At 30.3% G+C, this 16,803-nt stretch overlaps 1 protein-coding gene across 1 annotated transcript in view; it reads left to right on the top strand.

Moving 5' to 3' along the window:
- Nucleotides 1–16,803, top strand: part of PIP4K (phosphatidylinositol 5-phosphate 4-kinase) — a 53,369-nt gene that overhangs the window by 23,042 nt on the left and 13,524 nt on the right. Inside the window, exon 4 of the mRNA XM_067269282.1 lies at nucleotides 9,782–9,879. Coding sequence (XP_067125383.1) covers nucleotides 9,782–9,879 — 98 coding nt within the window. The remainder of the gene's footprint in view (nucleotides 1–9,781; nucleotides 9,880–16,803) is intronic.

The following is a 16,803-nucleotide window of genomic DNA, read 5'->3' on the forward strand; positions in this document are numbered from 1 at the left end:
CTGGAGACAAGAGAAGACCAATCAGTATTCATTATTTTACGTTACTTCTTCTTGTGTTCGTTATCCGAACATAAAAATCTTTCGCAAAAGTGTTCGTTATCCGATTTGTTCGTTAACCGATCACCCACTATATATAAACATTGTTTCTTTATTAATAAAAAGTGGTCTTAAAGATTTTATTTTGTTAGTAAAATAACCATTAATTTTATAGGGGCAGGAACCACTATGCACTTTCCTAAGTTTTCTCTTTGTGGAAAAATCTCTTGCTCCCTTCCCTCTCAATGGCCCTGCTTCTGACTCCCTCCTAAACTGTACACATAATTAATGAATGATTCCTTAACAAGTATATTGTATTTGTTTATTTCCCATAGATTTTTTTTTAAATTTAGATTTTTTCTCTTGATATTGGCAAACTTTATTCAAATATTGAAATTTGATTCATACATATTTAGTCTTTTTCTTTACATGATGATGATTAAAATTTGAATTTTAAAATATTAAAATCTATCAAATTCACTAAAATGTATGAGAAAGCAAAACTGTCTTTACTTTTTTTCCCCTTAATAATATAGCATATTCTGATGTCGTAATAATTACATCATATGATCCTTAATGACTTTGTCAGTGCAAAGCTGCGACATTGCAAAATTAGCCACTATTGAGATGGTCAAGGACTTGGACACATTTCTGAATAATCACACATTAAATTCTATCTTTTTAATTATTATTAGAATTTTCTGAATGTGATTATTAAATTATTTTAATTGATAATATCGGATTTGACGGAAATATATTTGAAAAAAGATAATACAGTTATTAGCGGTGTCAGGAAAATTAAATTAACATAATAAGATAATGCATCTAATTTAATGTCTTAAAGAAACTTACAATAATAATATTAAAAACATAATTTATTATATTACTGTTTTTTTATTATGTTGCTTATAATTATTATAAACATAATGTAGTTTCTGGAGAAAGTTGTTATCTAAATTACACTTTAAAAAAGAGAAGTTTGTTGTGGAAAAAGTGTGTGAAACAACTTTCCAGATTAATTTATGAAAAATAATAAATTCAACAATTAAGAAAAGAGGAATAATTAAAAAGAATTTAAACACTAATACTGTTCATTAAACAGATTATTTTTTTAAAATGTAGTTTTGGAAATGTTAAACACATTCAGGGCATTTTGCCAACTGTGTTGGTTACATTATTATTATTATTATTTTGCCTACCGAAATGTTTTGGATAGTTTTAGTAAACTGTTTTTTATTTGTTGATTAAATCAACTTTGTTATTCGTGTTTTTTATTTGGTTTGATGCAGGTTGCATAAGTAATATGCAAAGAATTCAACCGTCGGCTTTAGATCCTGTATCTGGTGACTTTCATTTGCTTTACACTTAATACAATATTAATGCTTTTGTTTCTTTTGGTAGTATTATTTATAATGCAGAAGTGTATGTAGAGTCTTTGGCAAATCTTATTGTTGTTTATTTACTCAATTCTTTAATTACAAGTAGGTTTTGTTATCTCTGCTGTAAGGAGTTCTTGATATAATACCATCCAAAGTATCTATATTATTTATATGTTTTAATATATACTATGCATTTAATGCTATCATTTTTTTCTGTTTTTACTTTCTTGTCTATTATATACATTAACAGAGGGAAAGTATGGCAATGGGTCAAAAATGACCCCCAACTTTTCAAAATGACAAGGACTAAGCAACCTTTCTAATGTATATGCATTTTGGGTTTTAGTCCCTCTTCTACATTGACACAATAAACTGAAAGAACAACTACATAAAATAAAACAAACATACAAAATTTTACATACCTTTTATATAAGATACTTAAGATTTTTACATTTTTGGACTTGAGACCTTGAAATGCAAAAAAATTTGAGGTCCCCCCCTGTGTGTTTTTTGTGTATGGATGTTTGTGTATGCTTGTGGGGCAAGATTTTGTTCATCCACTTTGAAGCTTAATAACTCTTGTGCCTTTTGTTGAAAATTTCTGAACTTTTACAGGAAGGTTTGTATATTAGGAGATTGATACTATTAAATTTTGGTAGTTAAAGGTCAAGGATATGAGAACATAGAGAAGGGTCGCTCGCTTCTCACATCTTGAATGGGGTGGACTTAATGAAGATTTTACTCATTTATTAGTATTTGCAATTATTTTTATAAAACTCATCTCTACTTCAAAATTAAGCTTTTTGCCATTTTATCATAATTAATTAATAATATAAAAAGTTTTTAAATTAAAATCTCTTAATAGGTGGTGCCACACACAATTTTAAAGTTTGGCTGGGAAAGTTATGCAATTTATTGCTGGAATTTTTTTAAACTTTTATTCTAAATTATGTATAGTATTTTTGTCTTTAAATCAAGAAGAGAGAATCTTTTGATGTATTTAAGTAATATTTACATTAAATCTCACAAATTATGGATCAGGTTATAATAATGATTAATCCAGAAATACTGCATAAATTTAGAAAACTAAATAATGTATTTTTTAATTCCTGCAGATGACATATTACTTGCATGGGATGGTTCTGCAGAGGAATTAGACAAGTTTATTCAAATGTTAACGTCTATCTATCCTACCATCAGGTTCACTGTGGAAGAGGAACAAAATGCCAAAATCTCTTTTCTAGATCTTGAAATTTATAGATCTCCTGACCTCAATTTTTCAGTGTACCATAAAAATAACAACTTACCATATATTATCCCTGCAGCTGCCTTCCAACCTACAAATTTTGTAAATTCTGCCATTACTTCTCTCATTTGGAGAGCGCTCCTCTTACCATCCACCCAAACATTAATAGATAAAGAATTACAGCTTATCAACAAGGCGGTACATAATGCTGGGTATTCTAACTCCAGATTTCTTTATCTCCTTAACCGGGTCAAGAATAAATTATTTCCAAAATCCTTCCTCTGCAACAAAGAACAACTCACTCTAGTACAGCCTCCGGTACCGTATTTTGGCCATTTATCCCTAAAAATAGCATGCATATTTAGAAAACAGGGCTTTCTATTGCCCATAGTCCCTCAACCAACCTTAAGACGTATGTTGTGCAACGATAGAGATTTTCTCACATTAAATGAGAAATCAGGAGTTTATGAAATCTTACTAAAGCACACATTATCAGGGGAGGAAATTACTTACATAGGAGCAACCACAAGAATGCTACACACCCGCATTCTTGAACACCAAGAAGATATCGTAAACAATAAACCAACAACAGAATTTGCTAAAAAAGTACTAAATCAAGATTATCTTCCACTTTAGGGCACACAAAAATGCTAAAACCTTGCAATGATCGAAGAGAGGTATTCATATGGGAGAGTCTATACATAGCCACCTTAACACAGTGCAATGCTCCGACATTAGAAATTCCGCAATTATGGGTAACATTATTTAAACAATCTAGATTATAAATTTGTCTCTGTTAGGTACACCACAAATACGGCACCTCTATCTTTATTTTAGATTAGAGTAGCATATTATATCAGCTTGTTTTTACATCCATAATATTTATTGCATTTTAATATGTTTATTGAATTCCACACACGTGTTTTACGTAATTTAAATAGTCCGTTAAAAAAGAACTAAGTTGTTCGAAAATCACAGTATTCGATATTGCCTGAAGATGACAACCGTAAGTTGTTGAAAGTACTTGCGTCTACTTTAATATTATTTTTGTTAAATTTTTGCATGTTTTAGCTGGCAGCACTGGCTCGACCAAGAAAGGGAGGCTAGTATTTAAACTAGGCCTAATACACTATACTAATAATGTATTTTTTCATACTTTTCAGTTATCCGACCAACCCCAGTCCCCAATTAAGTCGGATAATCGATGCTCTACTGTATTTATTATTTCTTTTAAGTACAATAGGAAATGTGGTTTGACAATTGATTCCTTCATTCCGTTACAACAAAAATAAAAAAAAGGGCCCATAACAAGAAATTAAAATTTGATAAAAATAAAAACAATAAAAAATACTAAAAACAACAAAGTATGCAAAAAATAACAATTTAAAGATTATAAAGTACACATTTACATATATGTTTGAAAGAAGGGAAATCTTTGTGAATTGAGTGTTCCATGTTGCTCATATTTTGAGAGATGTGATAAAAATAAGATCTTAAAGAGAGAGATAATCTGCAAGATGGTGTAAAGATGTGTGTATGACTATTGGCTATGAATATTTTGCTGTGGTGCTCTTAAGTCTTGGTCACTCTGCGATTTCCAGCTGCGCAGGCAACGCAACTGCAACCACGACTAGAAACAAAAAGTTTGTTCTACTCGTGCCGATTGCAAACGCGCATACAATCAGCAAACACCTTTGTGCCACATCATACGATGACAACATTAAAAATAGTTCATCCTCATGGCAGATAGTTAGAGTATTTACTTTTACGGAATCGAGATTGATCGAGCTTATTCAGGCTCACAAATGCCTGTGGGATTTTAATTGTTCGTTTTATCAAAGATTTTATCTTTTTGTGTATTCCTGCCAGCTTTATACAAATAATTGCATTTTTTTCTTTTATTCATTCCAGAAAAGGAACTGCTTGCCATTTTAAAGTGGATAAAATTCCGTAAATACTCTGAAATAGAACGTAAAATGTCGGTAAACTCGTGAAAGTAGACAAAAACAAGCTGCTGTAATTTTATTGGTTTATTATAGGATCGCGTGTTTCGAGTTGCAATGTCAATGAACAATGTGTGACCACGAGAAGATGTGCGCGACTTGCGCTTGTTGTAGTTGCAGTCGCCTGCGTGGCTGGAAATCGCATAGTGTGACCAGGGCTTTAAGCATAGCCAATCAGATTGAACACAACCATTAAAATACTTGTGAAATATTTTGACTGTTTATTATATCAGGGATGCACAATCTGTGGCCCCCTTTCAATGTTTATGCTGCCCACAGAAGGTACAGGCCAAATCCCTTTTTTCAAGTGTGTCTATGGATTACTCACTCTGCTGCAGTGTGGGTCCTGTTACCTTAATACAGTGAAACGCCCTTCCTATGCTAAGTCTATGGAGAACCTTTTCCATTTCATTGGACAATAAAATTATTACTTACTCCTTTTAAGCTCAGATTGGCACTTTTAGGCTTGAAAGACTTGCCTTTATCCAATAAAAGTAACTGAGAATCTGATGCCTGGGAAAATTGCCGCCAAAACATGCCCACTAGAGCTCTTTCGTCAAAGTGCACTTGTAAACAAATGAACTAAAGTAGCTATATTTTATGTTAATTTTTATGTTGATTGATTATTTAATAAAACCATTAATGTTTTATCTGAAACATTTAGCCATAAAGTTTTTTTTGCAAAAGTCACTTTGCTGTGTACTAGGCAAAAAAAAAAAATTGCATCAAATTGAACCAATTTTTTTTATTTGTTAGATAAGTTTTTCCTCTTCAAAACAAGTTCAAAGTTTCAAGTATAGAACTTTTTCCCTTTCATGAGAAATGAGAGCAGTTGAAGTTCTAGCTAACACACTTTCTGGTTTAGATATCCAATATTTTAAGTCTAATACATAACAATATAATGATTTTTAGAAGAATCAAATAGAATAAGTGATATTAGAACATAATTTTTGGTGTTATCAGGAAGTTTCTATTTTGGTTGGAATATTTCAATTTTATGCTTTGGAAGACTTGCTTATTTGTCTAAATAGTATCAAATAACATAAAAGTAAGTGAAAATAGCACTGAAAAACCATGAAAATAATGTTTTTTTAGCATTTGTTTACATTCCAGATTCTGGTTGGTATAGTCGAAGAGGGTGTGGTACTTCCTGGGAAATTTGAATCAATCTTTTCTGAAAAGACACTTATTCATCAACCTAATGTCATTCAAACTAGAAAAAACCAATCAGAGTTCAAAAAGGAATGTACAAAAGCTATAACAACCAATTATTTACAACAATGTCTCTCCATAGACTAAAAATAGAAAACAATTTTTTCACACCAAAATTTTTAATTATTACGTTGGACCAAGAAAATTAATGATTGGAATAAAGTCATACAACTAAAAGGAAGCTGATTGCACTAAAAAGTTTTGGATTTAATAATTATTTCAAACCGTGGTCAAGCCATAAACTTCCCGTAATTGTCAACACTGCCCTGCAGCTAAAGTAATTAGACACTTTGTGTCAACAAAGAGGGTTGGTTGTAAAATGGTCTGGCCCCCTGGTCAGTTAACCTGGCCCTTCTTCAGAAAACGTGCATCCCTGATTATATGTTCAGTAAAAGAGGAATCTCCAAATCTAGACCTAGCTTCATTTGGATAAGAGGTATAAGAGAGATTGGAGAATTTGTTTAAGGTCAGGAATATGGAATATTTTGTAAGGATGCAATACCTGATGATGGTCTATCTTAGTGAAAGACAGGGATACCCTTTTCCTGCAAGAGTTTAGTATCATATGGGTTTAGTAGTGTAGGATGCAGACTCACACAGATACTTGTTTACCAAGACATTTATGTTTAATAAGACAACAAAACCATGTTTACACAAGGGAACAGCAAAGACCTTGCCGAAAGGCATCTCACACACACACACACACACAAAGGAGAGAGTTTGGAGGGCCCGGGGTTGACGGTTGGAAGTTGAGTCCTCTTCATCAGTTGTTTGGAGTTTTGAAGATCATTTTCCTACTCCCATGGGCAGATAATCTTGATCTCTACCACTTAGATGGGTGATCTTGACCAAAACCTCCCCGTGTCCTTGAAAATTTAGGCTTTTATAGAATTTTTCCCAAAATTCTGATTTCTGGTTGGTCCAAAGTGGTGGTTTCCTTCATCTTCATTGGTCCCCGACTTGTTAAGGGTGGAATTCGGGTTGCAGAGGTTGTCAAATACCCCATACAGATTACTCTTCCCAAGGGTAGGGTCACAGGGTCACGCTCTTTCTCTAGTGATTCCCATAAATTACTGACAATGTGTTTTTCCTCTGCCTTGGAGAGGACGCAGCATGTCCACACGATCCCGGCTACCATCTCTTCTGAGGAAGCGTTTGCTTTTTCCACTTTGAACTTAATGGTAGGTGACCACAAAACTCCTCTGCTGTCACTCCTCTACTTTTCCTTGTGATCTATGACCAAGAATGTGACAATTAAATCTTATCACACCCTATTTCTCCACATCCTGGTTCTGTTCACAAGAAGTCACTCATTTATTGATGTTGGTTTGATGGTCCATCTCCTGTCAGTGAGGTGAGGTCTTGGCCTCACAATTTTATCAAGTTTCTTTTATATGTATATATATATTGTAGTGAGAATATGCAGCCACATGGTCCAAATTGGCAAACAATAGTCAACTAATGACTGGAAATTTGCAAAATAAATGGAAATGGAGAATAATTTTTGAAGAAATATTCTTGCAAAAGCACTGTAATATACCATGATGGAAAGTTAGAGATTTAATGTTTTTCCAATATATCCTTTAAATGTGAATTTATTATTGATGATACTTAGGTCATAAAAGAATTAACATATTAAATAAGTTCATTGTCTATGAAGAAGGATGGTAAATAAGTATTTCAGTTTAAAGAGAAATGTTAGTTTAGCATTTTCAGAATGTTAAAAAAAAAAAAAAAATCTTCAAAATAAAGGGCAGACAGCAGGTGAAAGATTAGAGTATAGAACATTGGAATTCAATTTTAACCATTAAAATTCAAATTGTTTTTATACATTTATGTAAAATTTTCAATACTTAAGAAACTGAAATTGAAACATTTTTATTATTACTGTTATTATTTGCATGTTTATTCCAGTTGAAGGACAGTCATATTTGAAAATGAATGATGCTTTTTTTTTTTTTAAACATATATATAAAATATGTAACTAATATATAAAAATATGTAACTAAATATAAAATATATATATAAAATATGTAACCAGAAATAATAATAATTTTTCAAATTTTAACAAATCTTACAAGTTAGTCATTGAATTAATTCATTCAGGAAAACCGACAAATATGATTTATGATCTAATCATTTATATTATTATTAAAAATTAATATATATATATATATATATATATATACACACATTTTATTCCACTCTCTCTATTCCACTTTTTAGCCAGAAATTCAAAATTATCGATTTAACTTAAAGTCAGATAGTGTTATCAAATTATTAGTAAAATAAATAAACCCTTTATGTAAGAAGTGTTTTGTAACTCTTTAAAGTTCTTGAGATTTATTTCCATCTTCATATAAACGTATTATGTCTTGTTTTCCATTGAGCATCATTCAAAGCTTCCGATCCCTTGTCAATTAATGTTTGATTCTATTCAGTTTCGTCGATTATCAAATGAAAGTTTTGAATGATACATTTAAAAGATGAAAGTAAAAGCAAAGATTACTATTTTTCAACATAAATATGTAAGAGTATTTATTATTTCAATCATAGCATCATTACATTTTTAGTACCCGTGCATTTTTTTGATATTATGACTTCACATTTCTCAGAGGCTATTTTTTTATACTGAAGTTCAACTGTATTTGCTATTGAATTGATACTAAAAGCAGTTAATGAGTATTGATCTTATTATGTTCATACAATTGTCTAGATAAATGCTGAAATGGATAAAAAATATTTTAAAAATGGTATATATAAGAGAGGAATGGGATACTTTTTAAATGTTTGTTTCTGTTAGATAATTAATTATAAAGAAATACAAAATAAATATTAAATTGGAATTAGAAAAGTACAAATTGAATTTCTAATGACTAAATTTATGAATTTCTTATTTCAAATATTAAAATTACTCAGGGATATCAATAGAATCTATCAAATGAATGTATTGTATATTTTATATTAATTTCTTACATAATTTGTAAACTTTTATTGAATTTCTTAATTTGTATTCTGTTGAGATGTTATAAATTTTTCCAGTGAGAAAATTCTAATTCTGAACTTTCACTTATTTTATGAAGTTATGAATTTCAAATACAGGTACTCCTCACTTTACGACCTATCTGCTTAACGACCACTTGCACTTACGACCACTTGCACTTACTTACGACCAATCGAGTTTCGACCTGCAATTCGGGGAATCCCCTTTCTCGGCTTGAGTGTCGGTCAGTGGCGGATGGTGACGTGCGCACTAAGCATACTATAATAGACTTGCGCGTACTGTAATAGGCTAATAGCGTACTACAATAGTCTTTTTATGAATAAATTTGAAGTTTGTTGCATAATTTGTATAATTTTACAACGATCCTATATTCCCGGCGCAAGCTCCTCGCTTATCGACCAGTTCGCTTAACGACGTAGTCGTCGGAACGGAACTCGGTCGTAAAGTGAGGAGTACCTGTATTTAATTGTAAAAAATGTTAAAAGTAATAAAGATCTAATTTTATTATGCTTTTGCTTTCATTATAAGACACGAAAGCATTCAAGCACTTTCAAGTTATCATGTCTCATTGTCAGGAACACAAACAAATGTTTAAACAGAATGCCATTGTTATGAAAGCAATTACTATTGGTTTATTTTTCTGCTCTACTCAATAACAGCATTCTATTTTCAAACAGTTTTGAGATATTATCTTGCAGTTGAAAGCATATTAGCTTTCATTTAAAATTTAATTGAAAAATGTGTGAAAATATGGAATAATTTAAACTAAATTTCTGTAACATTTTCACAATAACTATAGAAAACACAAATTTTGTAATTTTGTATTTTTTCACGCTGACCCAATATATTAAAAATTGCATATTTAATTAATTGTTCTTTTTTCTATTTTTTTTTGTTTCAGATTAATGAATTAACTCATGTCAGTATACCTGTGATGCTTCTCCCCGATGATTTTAAAGCCTTCGGTAAAATAAAGGTGGATAATCATCATTTTAATAAGTAAGTCAATTATTTCTATGTTGTTTAAAATTATTTATTATTGAATACAAAGCTTTTTTTTACTAATTTTAAATTACATATTTTTATTTGTTTATGTTACTATAAAATATTGATATATAATAACTACCGTATATTTCTGCAGATAAGACGATAGTCGAATCATAAAAAAAAGGCCCCCAAAATCTGGGGTCGTCTTATAGGACAGATACAAAAAAATTAGATTGAAATTTATATAAATTAATACCATTATAAAAAAAATGGACAAACCGTGATTATTTACTAGTAGAGAGTAGGGCGAGTTCACAAAATAGAATAGCCCGTACGACGTTTTTGTGAATAGTCGAGGCCATTACCCGAATGCCCGAATCGGTGCGAACGTTTGCAACAACAGCAGGGCAGAAAATAAACTTTGTTCGTTCGAAAAATTACGAATAGGACGTAATTTCATATACGCTATACAGTATTATCATCCAGACGACGATCGCCGATCTAAACTAAATTCGTAGGCCGTCGATAGTTTGGGGGTCGTCTTATAGGACAGATATATGCTAAAACTATAAATCTTTGACGAAAATTTATACCTCATCTTATCTGAAGGTCATCTTATCTGCAGAAATATACAGTATTCATCATTTAATTTGTTTTAATTAAATAAGTAATAACTTGTAAAACATATTACTACTGATTAATTCAGAATTTTGGAAGGATAAAGTAATTATCCTTACATTAAAGGTTTGATTTGAAAGAAAAAGAAATTGTAATGTCTTTTATTACAATATAACAGTTTCTTAGTTCATATACATTTCAATTCTTTCAAGGGACCCTTCCAAAATTTTAAAATTGAAAAATTAGAACAACAACTTCATCTGATAGGATATTAAAAGTGTGCTTAAATGCATCAAAATTGAGTGCCAAAATTGTCTTGTTTATAAGTTAGAACCTTTCAAAGGTTAATAAGTCCCATTAAGAAACTAACGAGAGAGAGAAACATTTACTATGCAGTTTAACTTTCTGCAAGAGTTTATTTCCACTATCTAATTACTTTGAATGGGAATTTTGTGCTATTGAATATTTTTAACTTGTAAACAAGATAATTTTGGCACTTTGTTGCATTAAGCGTAGCTTTTTAAGCTCTATCAAATAAAATTATCATAAGGTTTTGCTTTTGGCTGTTTAGAAATTTTTCTGTCTAGCATTCTACATATTTCACAAGCTCCAGATCCAACTTTTAATCAAAAATGAATTAAATCTAGATAAAGTAATTAATAAATTATTAAAAAGATTCATCTATTGAAATTTTTTATTGAATTTGTATTATTAGCAATAGATGATATACAGATAATTAATACACTTAATTAATACAATTAATATATAATGAAGTAGATGATGATAAATAATAAACTAAGTGTAATAACAAACAAAGGGATGAAATACTTCATAAATGAATGTCATGTGAAATATTTAATCACTTTAAATATACTAAGATATTTACAATACAGTAGCCCCTCATATCATGCTCTGTTATATTGCTCATTTGCATATATTGAACTTTTTTGGTCTACCAAATACAAAAGTGCTTTAACCAACAGTTTTTAAAAAATGATTGCCATTGAATTTCTAATGACAGTGAAATATTACCTTATTCTAGTCATTGACTATGAAACTACAGCTGTATGAAATATGGAACGAAGATTGCAAATAGACAAAACAGATGGATAGATACATGATTATATCATGCCGTCACGTATCTCCCATTTGGTTTGCCTCCCAACGTGCTCTATATAATTAGGGGCTACTGTAATAGTTTTGTATTAAAATTTTTTAGTTTTTTTTACTGTTATGAAATAGAAAAAAGAAGCATATTAACATTTTTTTAAAATTTAAAATACAACAAATTTTATGAATCCAGATCAGACATTTCAAATTAATTATTTGAATTCCGAACTACCCAAGTCCATTTATGTTAATTTCACAGGTTTGAAACATAATGACTATGTAGAGGTGATAGATTTTGAAAGTAACTTCTAATTTTCATTCCTTTTTTATCGTTTTTCTGTTTTGTGGCTAGCTTACAAACTTATTGAAAAGAGCAGGAAAAATCTAATTTTTTTTTTTGAAATTATGGGTATGGCTATGTTTGCAACTATGCACCTCAGTTATTAATTGTAGCATTGTGTATTGGCATCTTGACGAAGAGTTCAAATAAAGAGAACATATGCGCTCCCCGTGAACATGCCATATTTCATACAACTATAGTTTCATAGTCAATGATTAGAATAAGGTAATATTTCACTGCCTAGAAAAATTGATGAACCAGTATCAAAGAAACATTCAATTTTTTCTTTTAATGATTTTTAGATTAAAGCTTGAAAAAAGTCCAATCTTAAGTGAAATTACCATTTGCTATTTAACTGTTTTGAATTGACAATTTAAAATAAAATTTTTAAAATTTATGAATATAATAAAATACTGTTGGTTGTCGTAAGTCTTGTGATGTGTTTACAATATAGTAAATGATAAATGGATATTGTATCATATTTATCATAATTATTGATCTATAAAAAAAAATTTCTTTTGTTATTTTAAAGATAATTTTATAATTATGCACATTATCTGACATCTGATTGATTTTTATCTGTTGTAATTTATGTAGAAAATATACATTAAAATAAACAATGTAATTAATTTAATAAATTAATTTTTAATGTTTCACGATTAATGTAAGCTTATTTCCTCTTTCATACACGTTAGTTGTCCAATAGATGTATGAAATTTCTCTTAGTATGGAATGAGACTTAATGTTGTGATAATTAAGAACAAGTAAATTAAATACTTGAGAATAGGTCTTTTTAATTTGCCAAACTGATGGCTGAATGTGTTAATATGTCGTTTTTAGTTTATCAGATTGTGGATTCAAATCATGCTTTGGGCACAGACGTTTACAGTTGTCAAATTCTAACTGGGACATTTTGTTTGAGTTGCTTAAAAGCCACTAGTCTGACATTGCTTGTTAAATAAACTAAATCAAATCAGGAAAAAAAAATCCAAATCTTAAATTTCTCAAATGATTAGAATAATTATATTTTAAATTTAAATATGAATAAAATTCAAAAAGATAAATGTTTTCGTTATTTGATTGGTATCGACAGCTTAGCAATGAAATTTTAAAACAGTAACATCAATTACAAAACAGTATTAGTAGTGTTTTAATAGACAATGTAATACTTTTTCTATCTGAGGCACATATTCCAGATGACCCTTGATGGTGTCAAGGGTCATCTGGAATATGTGCCTCAGAAGTGTGATGGTATGTGTTTCAAGGAAAATGTTAAACTGCAAAATTTTGTTTGTTAAAACTTTTAATATATACAATTGTTAAATTGTATGTAAGGAGAGGCTGGTTATTTGTAGCTATTTTCAAAAGAAAGTTTAAATCTTCACATTAAACAGACGTAACATAAGTGTGATTTAAAACAGTAGAATAAATTATATTTAACTAGCAGATGAGTCTGACATTGCTCGGGCAAAAAGTAACAATAGCAAAGATTAAGATTATTACATTATAGCAAATCTTACTCGTTTTCAACAAGTGCAAGAATTAGCCCCCTTTCTTCCGAGACTAATTAGAGAATTTTTAGATATCTGCTTACCACACCGGGATAATGATAATTAAGACTCACTGCAATCACGGTGCATAGTACCACTAAGTGATGAATAACGAACGTTTTCGTAACCCTTTCTGGTTCTTCTTCAGGTTTACTTAATTCCAAAAATAAGCTGTATCTTTCAGAGTCATTCATAAATGAATTCAAACATGAAATCTAACATTAAGAAGAAGAGTTCGAATAAAGAGAACATATGCGCTCCCCGTGTCAACTTCGAATATGGTGGAGCACAAAATATCGTCGAGAGTTTTTAGAAAGGTCAAAAAATATGTTCGATTTCCCACGAAAATGCAAAGAAATGGCATCTAAAATAGTACAGTTGAAGCCAAGTTCTTCGGCATAATCTTTAACCCTTTTCCACTCCCCCGCGGGTGAATTTCCAAAAATCCCTTCTTAATGTGCATTCTCATGGCGTACCCTATTAAAACACAGTCAAAAACGCAAAAAACTGCATCTAAAATAGTACAATAGAAGCAGTGTTTTTCAAGGTAATCCTTAACCTTTTACCTCTTCCTCGTGGGGGGATTTCCAAAATTTTTTTATTAGTGTGCATTCTCGTGGCGTACTCTACTAAAGCGCAGTCAAAAATAAAAAAATCACATCTAAAATAGTACAGTAGAAGCTGAGTTTTTTAGGATAAGCCTTAATCTTCTCCCTCTTCCCTGTGGGGGAAATTTCGAAAAATCCCTTCTTAGGGTACGTCACACGAATGTACACTGTGTACCAAATTTCAACTTTCAACTCTTAAATGTTTGGGCTCTGCGCTTATTATTATTGTCAACCCATCTCAATTATATTATAAGATTAATAATGTACTGTATTGTGCATCAATTTTGTAAAATAATTTAACATATGAAATTGAGTGGGTAGATTAAAGTTTACCTGAATTATAAATTTTATTAAAATAAAATTTATAAGATTTTTGATATATCATCCAAATATTCTTCAGTTTAAAGTTATTTAAAAGATATATAAATAATTAATTATACGTTTTGATTAAAAATTCAAATACACTGCCTTTTTCTTCTAATCGACCTATAATGAAACTGATCAATCACTGATGGAATTTATAGAAATGCTAATTTTTTTTATAATAGTAGGCATTTCTATTGACTATCTTTTGATGAAAATTAGTTTTATAATTGCATACCTTAAATTTTAAAAGATATTGATTTTTATAAAGAACTTAAAAAATCAATATTTTATAGTGAGATTTAGACGATGATGAATATTTCTATTAGGATCGATAATTAAGATATTTCGTACAAAAATATATTTAATTTTTTAACTCTTTCTACACTTTGAGAACTAAAAGATTTTTCTGTCCATCTTTTATTGATTTGACTAAAGACCAATGCACATGAATGGTAAAATCAAGATGATGTTGAACATTGATGATAGGTTAAACCAACAATTTTATTTTAATTATTGACGTTAAAAAAGACGATTGGCAGATTCGGTTGTCGTCATTCAATGTCTCCTTAATTTTGCCACTTGTGTGCATTGGTCCTAAGACCATGGTGACTATGCACTGCAGGTTTGACTTGATATACACGGATCAATTCATTGTTGTAAATCCTGAATCAATTTGGATTGAAGTCAGATCTCCAGATGGCCGACTGGTGTCTTTACCACCTTAACCGTCGACCGTCTCTAAAAATATTATATCGGGATCAATTGACCTTTGATTTATATAGCGGCTCCAGCCTTCAATTATTAGATAGATCGAGTGTGCGTAAATTGAGATTGATAGTGAAATGGATAGACTTTTTCAGAAACTTATGAGCTTATTTCTAATTCTAAACTCGCATTTTAAAATTTAAATTTTGTAATAAATGCAGAAGTAAATCTACTTATTATCCTTACACATTTTTGTATGTATGTTCTAGTAGCACTTTTACAAATAGATAATTTTTAGCTTTGTCAAATTTACCATTAATGTAGAAAAAAAAAAAAAAGAAGAAGAAAGTCATACCTTTATAAAGTGTTAGAATTTAATATTCTAGAAAAATCTTAATCAAGACTGCGTTTAAAGTAAACTTTTTTAAATTCAGAAATTTATTAATTAATAATACCTAGATGAACAAGAATAAAAGAAAATATAACAACACTGTATAAGGTATAGGAGTCAACATTTATTAATGGCTAAAACATTTTTCAGGACTTTCTCTATGCTTTCAAATTTAACAAGAATGATGGGAATCTGATGAGGAGATTTGGGACAAATATCTTAAAATTTTATTACAGATTTGAACTTTCTCCTTTTTGATTTTATGTAAAAAATCAATTCTAACAGACCTTTCTTACTATCATTCATCCAAAATAGAAATGCATCTTTCAGTTGATGGGTCCTACATTTGCAGTTCAAAATGATTAAGTCATCACAGTTAAACCACATGCGCCAACAATGTATCAATAATAGACATTTTTGGTTATCTGCTCGCTAGTTATATTATTTCAAATAAATTTTTACAGTAATGAGTATTTAATTTCGACCCATTTTAGTGTTTAAAATACTTTTAAAGACATTATGATGCATCATTAAAATGAAAAGCTATTGTATACACAGAAAAACATGGAAATAGAGTTGCAGAACATTGCCTGTTTTGTGCAATTTATATTGTTATAACTTAACAACACTTAATGAAATTAATTATTTAAAAAATTTTTTTTCCTAAAAATATATTAAAATTTGATTTTCAAATTCATTGTCTTACAATTGATGGCATGTTTAGAATTGAGGGAGTGAATTGCCAGTGGTAAAGTAGATATAAAAAGTGCGACTCACATTAACTAATTATTAACCGGTTTATTACAATTAACATTTGTGAACGTTTTTGTAACCCCTTCTGCACTCTTCTTCGGGCTTCTTTTTTATTCAAAACAAGCAGGCAGTTAACATTCAAATATAAGTCGAATGATAATAGATTTCGGATATCATATGCGCATGTGTTTCCGTTAAGATGTTTAAACAAGATCAAACAATGGGATTAGTTCAAATGCACGTGCGATCCACTTCAAATACAATTAAAAATTAAATATCCTTGTCCAGTAGAACCTGCCACACCATCGAAAGGCACATCTCCTCCCTATAATTAATGCAGGTGGTTCTGCAGCAAGCCTTAAAACTTTCGATTGCCTGCAACCATTTGAGGTGTTCCAGGTGTGTGGTGGTAAGGATTATATGGGCTCTGGTGAAGTTGCCATAATATCCGGGTCTGTCGCATAACTGGAGAGTGCAGTTGTACTCTTACTATGT

The sequence above is a fragment of the Centruroides vittatus genome, unplaced genomic scaffold, assembly GCF_030686945.1.
Source record: "Centruroides vittatus isolate TY-2023 unplaced genomic scaffold, ASM3068694v2 contig_349, whole genome shotgun sequence".
Classification (NCBI taxonomy): domain Eukaryota; kingdom Metazoa; phylum Arthropoda; class Arachnida; order Scorpiones; family Buthidae; genus Centruroides; species Centruroides vittatus.